The sequence below is a fragment of the Gavialis gangeticus genome, unplaced genomic scaffold (genome assembly GCF_001723915.1).
Source record: "Gavialis gangeticus isolate Ggan-Ray unplaced genomic scaffold, GavGan_comp1, whole genome shotgun sequence".
NCBI lineage: Eukaryota > Metazoa > Chordata > Crocodylia > Gavialidae > Gavialis > Gavialis gangeticus.
The window spans coordinates 10943986-10962539 of record NW_017729011.1 but is presented as its reverse complement, the minus strand read 5'-3'; the positions used below and the strand labels follow the sequence as shown (position 1 = coordinate 10962539).

Here is an 18554-nt window from a genome sequence, read left to right as displayed (position 1 = left end):
TCCCAGATACCCTGCATGAAAGGCACAAGAAGGGAAAAGCATAGAGTGCATGCAAGGAGGCTGAGTGTAGAGAGAGAAAAGGCATATCCCTGCTAACCCTGAATAACATACTCCCTTTACTTTTCCTACCTTGGAAGGCAGTGAATGCACGGTTGGCTAGTTGGTTTTGGGAGTCTATTAGGTGGTAGGGAATAACAGAGGAATCCTCCATTGTATCTTTAGGAGATATGAAGTGCATGTGAAGCCCACTGTCTTTCCAGACTGAGACTCCATTCTCTTGTGGGAGCTGCTTGGTATGTAATCAGGCAGGGGAGGAAAAGGAAATGGCAGAGGCAGCCTGCCAGCAAGTCTCCCTTGCTAGTGCCAGTGGTGTTTTGTCATGCACTCAGTTGCGTTAGGATAGAATTTAAAGACATGTTTGAACCTAGGCTAAGACTCTTCTGTCTTCTAGACACTCTTTTTAAGTACCTGTGGACTCTTAATGCTTTTTCATTACTGCCCGTTCAAAGCCTTAGCAGTATTTTATTCTCTTCAGTGCTGAAATGCCGTTAATTTGTTCAGAAAGTATTTGAAAGCTTTGATAACAGGCAATCATGGTGCAGGCTATTACACTCTCTGATGGACAACATATATATATAGTTTGCTGTAACTACAATGTAGATAGTGTAAAGATGATATGAGTTCACTGAAACACAGGACAGCATAGTATTACACTCAAATATGGAGCTGGAAAACTTGCCAGCACTCATACAGCCCAGGGCTTCAGCTCCAAATGCCTCTGTTCTCGCAGTCTGTAATCTGTTTTTACTGGAGCAACTCATCTGATGGAAGTAGCAGGTTTTCCAGCAAAGCCGTGGGGCAGGAAGCTTCTATGGCCTTCATATTTTGTAGGGACACTGGGGCTGCTGAAGCATAACAAGCTGCTCAAAGGTTTATGCATTTGTGGTAAGTGGCACTTTGTGTCTGATCTTTATCAGAAATTGTCTCAGGATTCGATTTTTACTGAAACGGTGCAATAAAACATCAACTAAAAGTTCCAGGCTTAAGACATTTTGGGAGGAAACTTTTACAAAAGGCCCTGTTTCCTTTTTTCAGGAGTTTGCCTCATTATTGTGGAGTCTTGTATTTCAGCTAACCTCCCAACTTCCCCAAAATGCACAGCTCTGACCTTGAGTCATGGCATGCAGAAGTCCAGGAGACAGAGACAGTCTAGGTAAAAGTTGATTCTGGAGTCACTTCTGTGCTTCCTTAACAGAAGGCAAAGGCCCTTACACCTTAGCATTGGGTTCCAGGAGGCATAGGCACAGATTCTTCATCATTGTCCTTACATAGAAAAATGCTTGGACAGAGTCTTCTTACCTGAGCTTGCTTGGAAAGGCTTGTTGTGCTGCAAGAGGTACATGTGGATCTTGTAAATAATGCTTTCCTTTCGGGTCATGGAATGGCATCAGGGTGGCTCTGGGCAGATGGAGGTCCTGCCTTTCAAATATTCAACTGTGTTTCTACTTAGTGAGTGAGTGCATGGCATCTTCTCTGAGCTTGAGCTTGACTCAGGTGGGTTCTAATACTGCTGCTGCATAATAGCTTTGTTTCCCTGAGCTCTTCCTGCAGTTTTATATAGACGTGGGGTTGTTCTTCATTTCCTGCCTTTAAAGGAGTATCAGGCTATGCTCGTTCCAAAGGGAACTGGCTACCTATGGGAGAAGCAAACTCCTTCTGTTGGAGGCACTTACGAGGATGAAGGAAGTTCTATAAGAACACGGTGCTGTTGTTTTATTAGAGACTGTCTCAGGCTTTACCTCACTATGCGTCCTTGAGCATTAGCTCTGGGGTCAATTTTTGATTTAGCTGGGGGTGAATGCAAGGGGCACCGTTGCTTGAGCTTGCTTCTGAAAATGGCTATTTATATTACAGGAGGCAAAGGGGTTATGAGCAGAAAACCCATTCTGGTGGCAGAGGCATGACAGTGAATTCATGCATCTCCTCTGAGGGGCAAGTCTGGCCTCTTACGTATTCTGCGCTTGGTCAGGAGTTTATTTTTTCTAAGTGCTGGGATGTGCCGTGGAATAGTGATTGGGAAAACTAGCTGCTGTTGTGTGTATAAGGGAGAGATAACGAGTGCTGTGGGGAACTAGTTGCCTTCCAATTAGATTCCAGTGACAGTGCCATTGTTTTGGATTTGTCGATAGAATAATTAGTGAGGTGCTGAGCACAGGAGTTTGCAATAATGGCCTAACCTTGCCTCTGCTGTCAGCTGGGCTGCAGCCAGGGATGCAGCCAGCCATGGGGCAGGAGAAGCCTGACTGACAGGTAAATTTAGTTCCTTGGAAAGGATTCTGCTTTCGCCTCTGTGAGCAAGGAATCACTCTCTTGGTTTAAACCAATGATAAAAGGAGTTGTGAGGGCCAGTCTCCCTTGGTACAGAGCTCATGCTGCTTTTGGGGCTGGAAAAAATCCATTTCTCCCCTGAAGAGTAGAGAAGTTTATTTGCTGAATGGTGGGGCCTTGATCCATTGCTCACTGTAGAAATTAAAGGATGCCTATACACATGCTTTAGGGTGGTGGGGTGGGGGAGGAAAGGGGTTCATTTAAGTACAGCGACTCTTGGGAGCCACTCGAATTAAAACACCCGCAGCGTCTCATGCAGTCAGCATCCTGCATTTCAAAATGGTGACGGGGCACTTTAACTAAACTTTGTTTGACGAGCTTTAGTTAAAGCACACCTTCTGCCATTTTGAAACACTGGGGCATTCTGATTGGTCCGTGTTCTAATCGGAACACATCGGAGCACGTGCAAAAGTGCGAAAGCTTCTCGCCTTACGGTTGCTGGAGAGCTTCAAATGAAAATCAGTGTGAATTGGACACCTCCATTCTTGAGCCTAAGCAGCTGCTAATGGTGTTACTGAACCACGACCCTGCAAGACTGGCCAAACACTTCCTCTTTTCACTGCTGCTGCTTGGAACTGAAGCCTGGCAGGGTTTTTTGGTTTTTGTTTTGTCTTTGGGGTTTTTTCAGGGGAGGGAGGTTGTGTGTGTGTGTGTGTGTGTGTGTGTGTGTGTGTGTGTGTGTGTGTGTGTGTTTGCTTTTATTTATTTATTTGACAAATAGTTTATTTGAATAATAATGGTAAAGAAAAAGAATTGCAAGTTTAGACACTTTTTCATGCAAATTGCTTGAATAGTTTCAACTGGCAGAAAAAAAAAAATCAAATCGAACTAGAATTGCAGAAGTGATAATGCCACAGCAGTTTTACTTGGTCCTCCCGTAGGGAAGACATTTGCCTGAGAGTCTACAGAATGGAGCAGTGTCGAAAGGGAGGTTGGGGCCAAATCCTCCATCAAGCACAGGAGGGAATTATGTCTCTATTGCCCAGGTCCCGGTGAGAGCTATCGTAGAAGATGCCACTTGTTTCCTTTGCTTTCACTACAGATTCCCAATACATTCTGTTTTTCCTGAGGCAAAATTGTTTCGTTTTTGCATTTCGTGCCAGAGAAACAGCAGCAGCAGTAACAAATGTTTTTAGTCAATCTGGACTTTTCTCCTGGTGTTTTTGGTTTGGGTGCAAGTGGAAGAATCAGTTATTTGAACTGACTGATTGATAGGCAGCGATGGAGCTTTCAAGCCCCCCATTTAGTGGTATGCTGCGCTTGCCAGGTAAAACTGAACAGAAGCTGAGGCGCAGTAGCTGTTGGCTCTGTTTTGTCACTGATTCTGTGTTTTTGGGCTTTGCTTTTGAATAGAAAGTGTCTGAAATTTCCAAACCCTTAATGATTTGTTTCTGGTGCCGTAGGCATGTGGGGTGTCTTTGAGTGATTTGAAGAGGCAGTCCTAGCCCTGGGCTGTTTACAGTGGAAGTTAGAATAAAGTGAGGTTCAAGAGCTGGGAACTGTGACACCGTGGCTGAGAGACTTAAAAAAAAACAATTGCAAGGGTTAGGAGGATGGGCAATGCTTTGCAGCATCTTCCCTGCTTGGTGGGAGCTTGCATTCAGTTGCCTCCTGCTGGTATTACTTTTGTGTATTTAGTTGCCATGCTGGGACCGGGGCTATTTTCAGCACTGAACATAATTGCAGTGGCAGTAAGGTAGCAATGGAAAAGTGTTTGTTTTTTGTAATTGCCAGATGAGTGCGGGTTGATCTCTGCTTTTCTGGCTTCTACGTCAAATCAGGAGATGTCTTTGGCTCCTCTTTTGACTGACAGCAAAATCTCTGCTAGGATTGCATCTCTGATCCCTTGGAGATATTTGTTATGAGTTTACTGCATGGGGCACCTTGCCTCTTGGGGACGAAGTCCTCTTTCTTTCATTGCAAATCCTAATTGTGTGTATGTGCACGCATGCACGTATGCACAAACACACACACTTTGTGTCGTCTTCTAGCTGTCTAAAAAGATTGGGTTTATGTTACTTAGCCATATAGAAAAGATGGAGCTCTGCTTGGGCTTTCTGTTGCACTTCTCTTCCAAAGATCTCAAAACACTTAATAGCCAGTAATTAAGTGTACACAGTCCTTTGGGAAGTAGGGACAGTACTTCCATTCTGTATGCGGGGGAAATGAGGGACAGAGGCAAATTGCCTTTCCTAGGGTCTCTCTGTAAGTCAAATGGAGTGATGAGGAGGGGACCGAGTTGTCCTGGCTCTTAGATCCTTGTTCAGTTCACTTGGAAGGCTACACATATTGTCATGAGACTTGCATTTGAGTGCAGTCCCTTTGTGAGTGCAGGAAGTTTAATTGCCGGGGTGTGTTTGTTGTTGCAGAGATGTCTGGGACTGTAGCTGACATTTCCTTGGTGCACTGGAAGCAGCAATGGCTGGAGAACGGTACCCTTTATTTCCACGTTTCCATGAACAGTGCTGAGCAGCTGTCCCGGGTTACGCCGCCCACCCTCCAAGAGCCTTCGGAGATAGTGGAGGAACAGATGCACATTCTTCACATCTCTGTCATGGTAAGTAAAATCTCCTTTTTCTGGTGAACCTACTGATTCTAGGGGCAAGAAGAACCAACTGGGAGGGAACTCCAGCTGGCAGCCAGATTGAAGTGAGAGGGTGGTGTTGATGGATGGTAAGCTGGTGAGTCTAAGATGAGTTTCCAGTTTGTAAATGTGTCTATCCCAAAAGCATGACAGCGCTTCTGATTATCATCCTTGTAGAGCCTCAGCACAGGAAGGAAGAGGATTGAATGCGGTTATGTTTAACGGTATTCTCTCCAAGGGAGGTCAGATCTATGCCAAGAGGAAAGAGCATGGAAACCGGTGCTACCACTGCCTCTGTTTCGCATTTACAGTATATAGAAATCTCAGGTGGTGTCACTATAATAATTCCTAGTGTTACAGATGTCTGACCCATGTACACAGAGATTAATGTTAATGTCAGTATTTTTTAAGATTATTTCTACCCATTAGAGTGTTAACTATGGACAAAACGTTTATTTTGTTCTATGAGAAGCAAAAATCTGATCTTGCAGTGTTCTTCAAATTCATCTCCTGTCTTCTGTGCCCTTTCAATCTATTCATTTAAGTTACTGATATGTCCCTTCTTACACTGAGCAGTTCACAACTTATAGTGTGGTTAAATTCACAGCACCCTGTGATGTGGGGAGATTGCTGTTATTCTGTTCAGAGATGAAGAACTGAGTCACAAAGAGACAGTGCGTGCATCTATACGTGTACTTTACTCAATTGACTAATTGGCTTCGCAGTAAAGCGTCACAGCCTACACATGCACTGGTATTAAGATGCAGTAAACTAATTCACTCCACTGTAGGACAGTATAGTTGGGGACAGTACTATCCTACAGTGGAGTAATTTACTCTGCCAAAAGGCACATGTAGACAGTGACGGGCTGGCTGGGGCACAAGGGTTGTAAAGTGTGGGGTCTGTCTGCCACCTAGCCCTGCACTTTAGCACTCTTATGCCCCAACAAGCCCCTCTGCTGCACAATGCCACCACCCAGAGCCTGGAGCTGATCCCTTGGGTTTCCTGCCAGCCCTATGCTACTCCACCCCAGCTCAAACCACCGCAGTCCCGGGTGCATATGCAGATACTGCACCCGGGAGCAGCCAACTCCGGTGCAAACTGTGCCAGAATTTACCACATCACCTTAATGGCACGTGCAGATGCACCCAATGCAACTTAACTGCCCAAATAAAGTCTGTGATAGAGATAGGAATTGAACTGCACTGAAAAGAAATCCAAGATCATCTCAAACTTCACATGAAGATGAAGTATGTGAAAAACAGAAACCCCAGTATAGTGTTGCCATTGTAGTTTTCCCTGCCTCTGCTTTTTAGACCAACATGGCAACCACCTATATCCACTGCAGGTAAGGCATTCACTTGGAAGGTGCAGAGCGCCAGATACTTGGATTGATTTGGGCAGCCACTGAGAGAGACTTACTCCTGAAAGGTCCGCCACATCTGTTGAAACTATTTCATTTTTCATAAATAACGTAATAGTAATTATTTACTAATTATTAATAATAAAATATTCATTGCATCTCAGAGAGAGAGTGCATGTCTAAGGGTTGGTAGATAAAGTTATCACCTAACATGCAGAGTTACCTTTGGTTTAACTAGAAGTGGCATCCTTGATATGAAAAACCTTCTTATTCAACTTGAGACTTTTTTTTTTTTTGCAAAAACTTTCAGTTGTGATAAATCGGCATTTTCAGATGGAAAACTGTTTAATAAAAAAAGTCCATCAGCTCTCCTATTACGTGCTTCTCATAATAGAAAAAACAAGAGCTTAGTTAATAGAAGTGGAAGGCAATGTGCCCTGCCCCTCATGGGTAAATTTCATTGCTACAGTCTTGTGGTATTCTGGGTCAAAATAATTAAGCATTTATGTGGGCAATGAGAACATTTACAGCCAGATTAAATGGCACAACTTTCCTAGGAGGAGTATGAATGCTTGTGGTTCGGGACATATACCAACTACAGACCAGTGAGGGAGAGAGTAAGAAATGCCCGTATGCACAAATTGTGCCACGCTTTCACCTTCTTCCAAAGTGGCTGAATTGTAGTCATTGTGGAAGGTCGGAGGCTGAAGTGGAGGGGAGCACAGGTCTGATCCTGATGTGTTCCCTGTGTGGAATAGCTTTTAGGGTCTGTGAAAAGTTGTGTGAAAACTGTCTCAGCAAGTTGGGAGCTTCGTTACAAATTTGCAATTCTTCCCTGTTCTCTGTTGAAGTCATTCATTTTAAGTGAAGTTAGGCCCAATTTTGAGCTAACAAAGGCGGCGGGGGGGGCAGTTTTGGCCTCTGAATTATGTGTAAATCCTGGTTTTACAATTAGGTAAAACTGGTTTTAAATGAGCTTTTTCATCTGAGTGTCTGAGTTTGTTCAGTTAGCCTTTGGCACGCCTCCCCTGGTTTACCCTAAGCCTATATCTCTGAAACAACCTGACAGACATGTTGTATCTCTCCTACTTCTCCCAGAGATGTTGCTTTGCTTTACTGTCCCATGCTCTGTCTTCTGTGTCATCCAATTTTTTGCTACATGTGGGACAAGCTAAAACATTACGCCCAGTTTGATGTACTTGGTAACTGCTAACCTTTTGTTTCCTGTGCATGGCTCCGTCACTTATGCTACCTTGTTCCTGGAGCTGAAATGATGGTGTCCTTCTTACCTCTTCAGGGTTCTTCTGCATCCTTTCTGCTCTCATTTCACTCTGTGCCGCAGACCCCAGTTTTCCTTATCCATCTTCTCCACGCAGACTAGAAACATGTTAACACTGGCCAGAAGTTGTTTCCAGCTAAATAGCTACTCTGACTCTACCTACCCTACATGTCCTATTTGTGGATCCTATTTACCAAGCCTAGAGAGGGCTAGGATCTTCCCTTTTGTCCTCTGTGTGAAAGAGAGATTTGTCATGTGTAGGCTGTATATTTCTTTCAGTCTAATTTAAATAGCCATAACACTTTATCTGCATCCATATGTTCAGTTAAATTACAGTATGTCAAGGTCCAGTTTACTTGTGGGCTTTCTGTATTTTCTGACTTGGGGACTGGAGTCTTCTGGTGAAATTTCAGTGGATGAGCGTATTATTGCAACCTAAAACTCTACCTTAGGAAAGCTTTATTTAGAATATGTATCCTTGGTAAAGTCTATGCATGGCTTTCTAGTAACCTGTTCTCTCCCTCTAAAGCTGAAGTGTTCATTGCATTGGGACAGCAGCATAAAGGCTAGGTTCCAGAGGCGGGGTCAGTGGCAACTAGGAGTTTCAGGTTTGGCACGTTTTGGGTGTAACAGGTGTGAAATATGGGGTAAAACTGGTGCTCCAAGTTCAAACTTCAAGCACTGCAGTGCAGAACTGAAGTAAGACAGCAAGGGGAACTTCTGTAATGCTGCAGTGCAGATCTGAGCTGGGGAACGGCGTACGTTGCAAGGGAGGGTGCAAGGATGAAGAGCAAATGAGCTGCAGAAATGATTGAATCATACCTCAAATTAACCACTCTTGGCATCTTTCACATTTAATTTTGCCTTTATACTTCCGTTAGATTCTTCTGATGCTCACGCGTGTGGGGGGAGAGGGTGGTTTTGAAAAAAATATTTTGTTAATGCAGTGAAACAGTGGGGAATGCTTTTATTCTCCAAGTTGAGCTAATTGTGTTCAATGTTTACAGTGGGCTACTTCCTTGCAGGGTTTGGGTGGAGGGAAGATCCAGTTCAGTTCTGAGATCTGGCAGTAACGGGGAAGAGGGCGATGTACTCAACAAGAAGAAATGAGCATGAAACAGTGCCTGTAAGGTTACAAATTGTTGCAGGGGATGGACTTGGCAGTATGTGGTATTTTAGTGCATTGGAGTCATTGTTGTAAAAGCCATGGATACAGTGCAACAATTACCCGATTCAAACTTCTAGCAACATTCCCCAGCTCAAGGGCATCTTTAATAGCAAAATAATACTTGTTTTTTTCCCCCTCACTGTTTTTTCCCTAATCTCTCCCCAATGAGACATAACATTAATTACCGCAGTTAAAGGGAATTCAGTCTCCATTACTGTCTGCCACCCCTTTCGTCTTGGCTTGAGCATCTGAAATTTGTCTCCCAAATGAAAAGAAAGAGGGGGGAAAATGCAAATGCAGGATTTTATTTATTTCCCTTTTTTTTTTGCGCAGTGTCAAGTAGAAAGGAATCAATATTTTTGTCATTACGCCTGTTGTGTTTTTTTCCCCATAATCTTAGCTGTCATTTGGGTTTAATTGTGTTGTTTCCTCTTGTGTGGAAGTAAATCTTATCTGTTTTGGATTAAAATTCAATGAAGGTCACAGCAGCTCGAAAACTTACCAGGCTGCAGCAATTAATGTTCATTTGGCTTTGATAAATTGGAATGTTCCCCACAATAGGACTGGAGTGGATTTCAAAAGCAATAATTCTTCCATTAACTCAATGATTCCCTGCATGATAGAGCATCTTGTCACTACTCTGTTTTGTCATCTGTCACTTCAAGGATCTGGGCATATGCCTGATATGATTTATCATGATTATTGGGGCTGCTTGTGTCAAAACAGTTAAAACCACTAATTAGTCTTGCCCTGTAAGTTGCTGAATTAAACAAAACACGAAAGAGATTTCCACCCCCCTCAATCTTGTTTTCCTCTTCATTTGCTGTTCTGGGTCATTATCAGTCCAGGCCAAAGGCTATCTTTAATCGTGCCTTTCTTTGAAGGAGAAGGGGACCCCAGTGGGGGTGGAAGAAGGGTCAGCAGGAGCCAACGAAAGGAGGATATTTAATCACTGATTTCTAGTTATTTTTCGTTTTCAGTCTTTCGCCCAATGATTCTGTCTATGTATGGTATGTATATGGACCCTCATTACTATAGTGTCTGAGGCCCTTGCTATCTTTAATGGGTTTATCTTCACAACAGTGTGATGTAGGGCCGTGCTTTTACTCCCCTCTTACAGAGGAGAAGTGGGACACAGGAACTAAATGACTTTCCTCAGGTCAGGCACACAGGGCGTTGCAATAGAGCAAAGATTTGAACCCTCCCAGGTCATGGCAGATGGCCCTAAGATTATGCTATGTTGCTTCCATTTTGCACGCTGATTACCATGCAGGCACATCCCATTGTAAAACCAGCGCTGGCCCACAAATTAGGTGGCTCCAGGGTCTTTGATTTGGAAGGCAAAGATCTTTTCAAAAGGAAGGTTGTTTCAGTTATTACCCAACCAGGGCAAGCTCATGAGGAATGTTTTGAAGTCAAACTCAACAGACTGGATTCCTTTCTCTCTAGTTCGATAGGGCCTCGAGCTCTTGAGTGAAGCCAAGAAGTGGATTCTAGAGTAAAACAGTAGATTCCTTCTCCTAAATGATGGGAAACAAAGAAAAATCTTCCCTATGAAGAAGGGAGAAGGAAGTCAAGACTGAAATCAGTCTTGGTCAAATCCATAAGCACTGCATGAGGCCAAAGCATGCATTTTTGAGAAGTTCTTATTGGGTTCAGAGTTCAAAGGGTCATTGCAGATGTGAGACAGGTGAGGAATGCACCCAGGTGTGTCGCTCCTGGGAAGGAATGTGCTCCAGGTAAACACCACCTGCATTTGTCTCGATTCAACTTGCTGCCTGGGACCTGGGGGTAAATCCCCTCCAACAAATTGGGCTGGCAAAGATCAAGAGGTACAACACTGGTGAGGCAGCAGGCTCTACACTCTTTAAGTTAACAGGAGGAACTTTAGTAATGCTCTGTGGGCTGGATTCTGTCCTTGCCTGTGCCCACGTAATCGAGCAGGTCCATTGAAGTCAATGGCATTATGCAGGTGTATACAAGATCAGAAGCTGGCACTGTGAGTGTGTGCAGGTATGTATTTGCAGAGACAAATTGCCCATTGACTCCTCTGGATTCATTGAAGGGGTGAGCTAGGCTCTTCAGAGAAATGTAGCAAGCAAATGCTTTGTTTCATCTTCCTTTTAGGGAGTACTAGAGAGTCTGGAATAAAAAGTGAACGAGCCTCATAAGATATTTTCTCTGTCTACACTCTCCTGGCTGTCAACAGCATTAGCCAGTTAGCTGCTGGATTCGAGTTCTTCCAGCAGATTTTCCAGCTCTTATTTATACCAGTTACTTTTTTTATTACATTCTTACGTGTCCTGATGTTTCCCTAATGATCAGTCATTGGGGCTGTGTTCTGTCAGCTTCTGAGATGGACATAAAGTGCACTCTTAAACACTTCACTCTGATTTAGCATCCTGTTTCTGCCTGCTCTGAAGTGTAGTCTGGGGATAGATCTAGTGGGCCTGATTCTCTCCACCCACATACCAGTTTTACTGGTGTGAGATCAACATCTAGCCCACTGCATGGTGACAGTCACACCTCACTGCCTTGTGTCTGTGGTCCCTGGGTTTATTCCTACAACAGCGCAAGCATGTGCTTAAACAGGGGGAGGGTTTTCAAAGGGGAAGTTCCCTCCTTTCAGGCCCTGTTCCTTCCAGCATTCACAACTCTCCCTGACAGATGCATTCATCTGCTGCTTCACCTATATACTGTATTGCAACAACATTTTCATCCACTACTGCATGCATTTTCTGGAGCAGCATAGCTCTCCATAGGCTCTTGGCTTTGAGTTTTGCTGTAAAAAGTATGTGACATGGTTTCATGTTTGTCCTCTTGACACAGTACAACAGTGCTAGGATTTATTTATTTTTTTAATTTTTCCCCAAGTGCCTGTGCTTTGTAGTCTCTAGCACAGAGGGAACCCTTTGGCTTTTGCATGTTTCCTCTAAGGTCTGTTGTATCTACAGCTTTGTCTAGGTATAACTTGTGCTTAGGTTATGAGATTTTAGTAATATAGCTATGCCAGTACAGTCCCTGGAATGGATGCTTTTAGGTGCCAGTAGGGCAGCGGTTCCCAACATGGTGCCCGTGGGTGCCATGGCACCCGCCCCCCCCCCAGGTTTATTCAGGTGCCCGTGCACATTTTCATGATCAGTAAAAGTCATTATTCCAACAAAAAATGCTGCCGCTGCCAATTGAACTCAGAACAGCAACACTTCAAAACATTTTTCACAGGCTGTATGCAACAGCCGCCCAAATGAGACTGAGTCAGTCTGACTGACGCAGTGATGGAGTGGCGTTTACTACTCCCTCCCCAAACGAAACTATACACATGCGCATATCCATGAGTTTAATATTCATACTGGCACTCATTGCTTTTTCTTTTAAATTCAAATGTGCCCTTGGGCACATAAATGTTGGGAACCCCTGCAGTAGCAAATATTCTCCTTTCCAGAAGTGATTAAGGTACCTTTTTATATAAGCATATTTTTACCTGTGCACCTGGGTCTGGGCTAGGGGGGGTGTTACCACTTTAATCATACTGGTCAAAGTTGCAGAGGAGTGACTTTCTGCATGTAGGCAGGTGCTGAGTAAAGGGAATCTGGTCAAGATCCAATAAGTCATTGCTTTTCCTGGACTTGAGGCCAGTCCAGTAGTGCAGAGCGAGTGCTCTGATTCATTCTCTGTAAAGTCTCAAACTAAGTTGCACCTCAGCATCTAGGATCCTTCACAGTTAATATGCTCATCTTCTTGGCATTAACTTGGGCAGCTTCCCTTCATAGGCCTCAACATTTATTTGCCTGCTCTGAGCATGTTGAGGGGCTCTCAGTGGAGCTGCCATTCTCCCAATCATGTAATTCAAAGCTTGATCTTCTTGGAGTCTCCCCAGGGTGTCCTTGGCTATAGTGTGGGAAGGGTCTAATGCAGGAGTGGGCAAAGTCTGGTCTGTGGGCTAGATTGGGCCCAGGGCAGACTCCATTTCCCAGCAGCTTCTGGCTGCCACTGCCTGCCCCAGCACCTCTGCCTGGGCATCCCAGTCCGTCTGTTCCTACCCACCGTGGGACCCACACAGGCAGAGCGTGCAGCCAGGCAGCTGGTAGGGGGCAGCAGCCAGAGTGAGATGAATGGGTGGGTCTGGGGAGACCCCGGGATGTGGGGGGAGGGCAGAGCTGCAACCTGCTGCTCATATACCCTGCGATGAGCAGGGGTATCCAGGCAATGGATTTTGCCCTGGCTCCTGCCCCATGCTGTCACCATGTCAAGATCCCTGCACCAGCAACTCCCCGCCTAGCCCTGCGGCCTGCTCTTGCTGCTCCAGGCAGGTCTCCGCAGAGACCCCAGAGCGGCGTGGGCAGGGGCTGCTCTGAAATGAAGCGTGGCTGCTATCCAGCTTGGCCATTTTGCACCACCTGCTGCCCCTCAGGTCTGACGGATGTAAGGTAGTGCTCTCTTTTGGGGGAATGTATGTTTTTGCTCTGCTGCTGCCTCCCTCCTTCTCTCCCTCTTGGTGGCAACATCTGACACCGTCAGCCTCCTCTATTGGAAAAATGGTGTAATATGAATAATGAGGTAATGAAGAAGGCGCAACATCTGTGTCATCATTTCTGCACCAGGAGGTCAACTAGATTCATAAAACATGCACTTCCAGCTTGTGAGATGTTTAGGAATTAATTAGGACAAGGAGGGAATTGCTGCTGCAGCAGATTTCCTTCTCTGAGATGTGTAAAAACTAAACTGATTTCAAACAAGATTCATTATTTAAATAAATGGAAACCCACTTCCATGCCATCCCCACGTGGCAGCGGTGGCCCTGCTCCCAGTTAATGAGCATGGGGGAAGGAGCTTTTAGCTCAACTTCCAGATGGGCTGCGCATCCACAAATCCCACTGAAGTCTATGGGAACTTCAGGTGCTCGGCACAATTGAAAATCAAGCCATTAGTACTTACCCCACAATGGCAGACCATTAGCATCCTCATCTAGGCAGTAGTTGAGCAGGCATTTAAGTTCATCTCATCAACTGCTTTGCCGAGTGAAGGCCCAGAGGAGAATGCTAATGGGATCTTGCTCCAGAATGGGTACTAATGACTCAATTGCCAACAACACTGAGCGCCAGTAGCTTTTGTTGACTTCAGTAGGGTTGGCAGGAGCTCAGTGTGTCTGATGTTGGGATGCATGAGATCTTCTTTCTCTCCCTCTTGAGCAGAAGAACACTTACGTATTTTGATACCAAAGGGACTGAAGCACTTGCTTAAAGTTGGACACATACGCTTGAGTACTCTGCTGCAGGACAAGGCTGCTGAATCAGGACCCTGGCTGAGACCTCTGCTTGCATGGATTCATGCAAGATCCTTTTCTTGAGGGTCTTGCACCGTGGCTTATGCATAGACAAAGAAATCCAGTGCTGGATTTTTTTCTTCTGAATAAAATGTGCTTATGTGTCCCCGCTCCGCTGGATTCTACCGAGGACTTCATGAGACTGGTCACAGGGAAATAAAAAGAAATAACTGGCTCATTCCACAGACCTGAGGAGGGAATGAAGTTGTGCTGTGGAGAGGAAAGAGCAGATGAAATCTTAATTTGGCACCATGGTTGAGTGAAGCAAGCAGTCAGTTTCCCAGTCTTATCCCAGCAGCGCTGTCAATAGCATCCGCTCATGTTCTTGTGTCAGGAATGTTCTCGATTTCAGATTCATTTCCATTATGTTCCATTAACCAACTTCTGAGTTGGAGGAAGACTCATCCTTCTCTTTCCTATCCTTTTAATAAAAACAGCATAAAACCAGCGTTAAGTGTAATTAAAGATTTGCGCTTGCATTTAGGGAATTCATTTTTTTGATTTGTCTTTAAAGTGTCATTCTTGTGACAAAGACACCTGTTATGCTAATAACTTTGCACCAGTCTCTCAATAGAGGCCTTGATGTTTTCTATCTTAGTTACTGCGAATACATTAAACGCTTCTCAGCATTCTAGTCTAGCAAGTTTGGTCTATGTTAAAATATGTAACTGGAGTGCTCAGTTTGCATCTCTGATACATCGGGGTGAATAAATTTAGTCCATCCAACCAGGATGTACCTGGACTGGGCAGTGAACCAACTTTCTCAAAGCATCCCTAGAACAACCCAGGCTACTGCCCAAGGGAAGACCAGCCATGTGAGGCATTCATATGAGGCGTGCTTTTTTGCAGAGAGGAGCAAATGTGCAAAATGCCTTGCCAGCAACAGAATCTCCCAGTTTAAGTACATTGAAAACAGACAGGCACTTGGAGAAAAATGTTGTCACAGATTAACTCCTGAAGCAGATGGAGGGATGAGCGAGAGAGAGCTGAAGTTGGAGTCGGGGAGGAGCAGATATTTGAGGACTGGAAGCAGGATTTTGGCAGAGGCTCAGGTGAGCATCAGATTGCTGGTGGTTCCTGAGAGTATTGGAAGGAGGATTTACAACGGACACTCATTAGGAGTACCTTTCCCTTTGTAGTGCAGAGCTCCTGAGAGCTGCGAGCGTGAAGGCTGCATTTTTACATGACTCTCCTTTTAGGTTAGGAATGAAATGTTGTGTTTCAAACTCTAATCTTGTGCGTCTCACGCATTGCTGTGGCTGGGGCGGAGGGTGGAAATCATGAACCTACAATTCCGGGCGCTGTTGTTTGTATCTTGGGACGCTTATGCTCAACTCCTCCTCTGCATCTCGCCTCTCTACACAAGGAAGCTAAGGGAAAAGCTTTCATTTTTGTGCTTTTCCGTGTTACCAAAGCTGTGGGGGAGTGGATAGAACATCCTTGTCCAGCACAGAAGGGTTGTTTCTGTCCCTAGCCAGTCCTGCTGATTTGCAGGTGCAATTCTGTGCCAAAGCCTGGCACTAATCTTTTATTATGTCTGAGTCTAAGCCACCGTGAGTATTGGATAGATTCCTTTGAAATATTGAAGTAAAGGCAGAAATATTGTCTACTGGTCTAGACCTAATCATTTTAAACTGCCAGTCTCAAAACTATTTGAGATGTTCTATATAATAATCCAAAAGTAATACCAAAATCTTTTGTAAATGGAGAACTGGCCACCCAAATAACATTTTGGCCAAAGGGGTGGTAGTGGGGGGGAGCAACACCAACAAAAAGAGGGCTCTAGAAAGGAAAACGCGATTGAAAGATCATGAAGTATTATTCCTTTGCATAGGCTGCCTTTGTGCAAAGTTCTGAATGAGTTTGAGTGTTGGCTAAAAAGATGGGGGAAATGCAGGCAAGAAGTGAATGCTTGCCAGATAATGGTCTGATCCCAAACTTATTGCAGCATCCATTGCCTCCATCTAGTTCAGGGGTGGACAAAATGCAGCCCATAGGTCAGATGCGGCCTGCCAGGCCACTCTATCTGGCCTGTGGGGCCACTAAAAAATGTAGAAAATTAATATTTAGCTGCCCCTGGCTTCCTGTCATGCAGCCCTCGATGGCTTGCCAAAACTCAGTAAGCGGCCCTCCACTCGAAATAATTGCCCACCCTGATCTAGTTCTCACCCCATGGATTTGTTTGGTCCTCAAAATAGTGCATTTATAAAGGATTTGGCTTGTAAATGGTGTTGGGTTGAACCTGACTCTCAAAACAGCCTTTGTAAAATTCGTATTTCAAGTAAATGAAATTTGTATTTCAAGAATATTCTTGTGGAAACAAACGCAAGGTTTGGTGAAAATAGCGCCGTGACGTTCTGCTTGTTTTGGTGGTTCCCAGAGCAAATGCATTCAGTTTCTCATGAGAAATGGTTTTCCTATTTCTCCAAATCATGTCCCCAACTGGACCTGCACAGCCGTTTTATTGCTAGCACATGTGTTTGGTCTAAGTGACTGCAGCTTGGCAGTTGTGCCGAAAAGGTGCAAGAAGGAACACAGTCCGATTCATCCTCTCTTAGCCATGTTGGTTCTGCGGTGCTAATGGAAGTAGAAAGCAGAGAAAACCTGTAATCTATCATGAACTCAGCAGTTGAATCTGGACATGCATGTGAAACTGGTCTGTTTAATAACAAGGTCTTTTTACATTGCCCCTGTCTGGACTGAGGGCTACAAATGAGTATATCTGTAAAACAACAAAACAAAGCAAACTTAGTTGGAATAGTTGTTTTTCTTTCAGTTTGAACTTGGCTTATATCAGTATAACTCAAGGTAAGATTAACTGATATAAGCAAGCTTACATTTTAATTGAGAGACCGTGCAGGATTTTGCATTAGGACTGTGCAAATGATTGATTTTTTCCCTCCATTTTGTTGGCCAAACCAAAAAAAATGGAATATGTTTTCATTTCCCAGTGGAATGAAATACTTTATTGAATCTAAAAATGTTTAATTATCTTGTTTGCTAATTCTTTGTAATTAACATAAAGCTGACTTTTGAAACAGAACGTCCTGAAACCAGACCTGGCTGACATGACTCAGGTTTACCGTTTGGGGTTTTTTTGGTTGTTTTTTGGGGTTTTTTTGTAAGCCAATGGTACAAAAGGGAACAGTGTGGCCAGCATCACATTTATCCACCTTTTACTCCCTGGCTTGACTGTCCAGTTGCCCATTGAGAGCTGTGCTGAGTGGGGTAGCTCTTGGCACAGATCCAGAATAAGGTCCAGACTCATTCCCCTGGAGGTGCAGCGAGAGGCACCTTAACTGCTCTTCTACCACACTGCTTGATAACATAGGTGAGCTCTAAAAAAGGAGCAAAAATGTGTATAACTAGATCTTGCTACTGTGGAAAGTCAGCAAAATTCCCATTGACTTAATTGGTACCAACATCAGGCTAAGCATGGTTATTTTTAAACCTGACGCTGTTTCCACTCCACCTTCTCTTCCCCTCCCCTTGCCTCCCAGGACAAAAAGAAACAGGCTCTATTTTAGCCTTCAAAGGTCTCTGTGAATTCGGAGGCACAGCCGTGCATTCGAGGCGTACCACAAAGAGAATAAAATAATTGCATTTATTTTAAAATCCAATTATCTTAAAGTCCCAGCATTTTTTTTATTTTATTTTTTAATGAGTAAAATGTTCCAAGTGGAAAAGATTTACCCCTAACTGGTTGCAGCCTGGGCTTAGATGCCTCTTCCATAGCAAGGGCTGAATCATTTTAAGGTCAGACTTGATTCTTTTAACTAGAAAGAAAGCTACAAGTCTGGCTGTCGGTCAGTGTAGGGAAAGACCCTAAAAGGAACCCACACAAGGACCTGTTTCTTTTCAGGTTTTTCTTTTTCTATCAAGTTGTTCCCTTTAACTAGGTCAAATTGGAGAAAGGGATACCAGGTTCCTCCTCTGTGCCTTTCCCCCTCCCTCCCTCCCTCATTCTTTCTGTCTTTTGAACAATCAATTTATTTGCTGTGAATGGGCTCTGAGATCTGATCAACACTTGGATATCGTTCTTCCATCTGGCCCCAGAGAGCCTCCAGTGGTCCCATCAAGGGCTGGCAAAATCCATCAGGTAGCAAAGGCTGGTTCCAAGCAGCTTTGTTAGGGGGGAGGAGAAGCCCATGTCCCAATGATGTTGACAGACTGCAATCCATAGTGAAGCGAGGACCAGGAGATGTTGGAGAGTTTGTACCTATTAGCCAGATGGCCTTGCTTTCCCCAAAATCATTAGTTTATTTAATCTTGGTTGGGGATGTGTATGGAGCTACGGGAGGGGGGAGAAAAGGAAGGGTAGAGGAAGCAGATTCACAATACTATATGGTTATATGTAGCGTATGTACATTTATTCTGCCCTCCCTGCCCTCCACATCCCCTCCACACCCCTGGTCTAGATTCTGTTACGAGTTTACAACCTGGAGCACC

The 18554-nt window shown here is 44.3% G+C and overlaps 1 protein-coding gene across 1 annotated transcript in view; it reads left to right on the top strand.

The window, feature by feature from the left end:
- The window catches only part of ASTN2 (astrotactin 2), a 644195-nt gene that overhangs the window by 14584 nt on the left and 611057 nt on the right, over positions 1-18554 (top strand). The window contains 1 exon segment of the mRNA XM_019510513.1: positions 4758-4945. Within this exon segment, the coding sequence (XP_019366058.1) occupies positions 4758-4945 (188 nt within the window).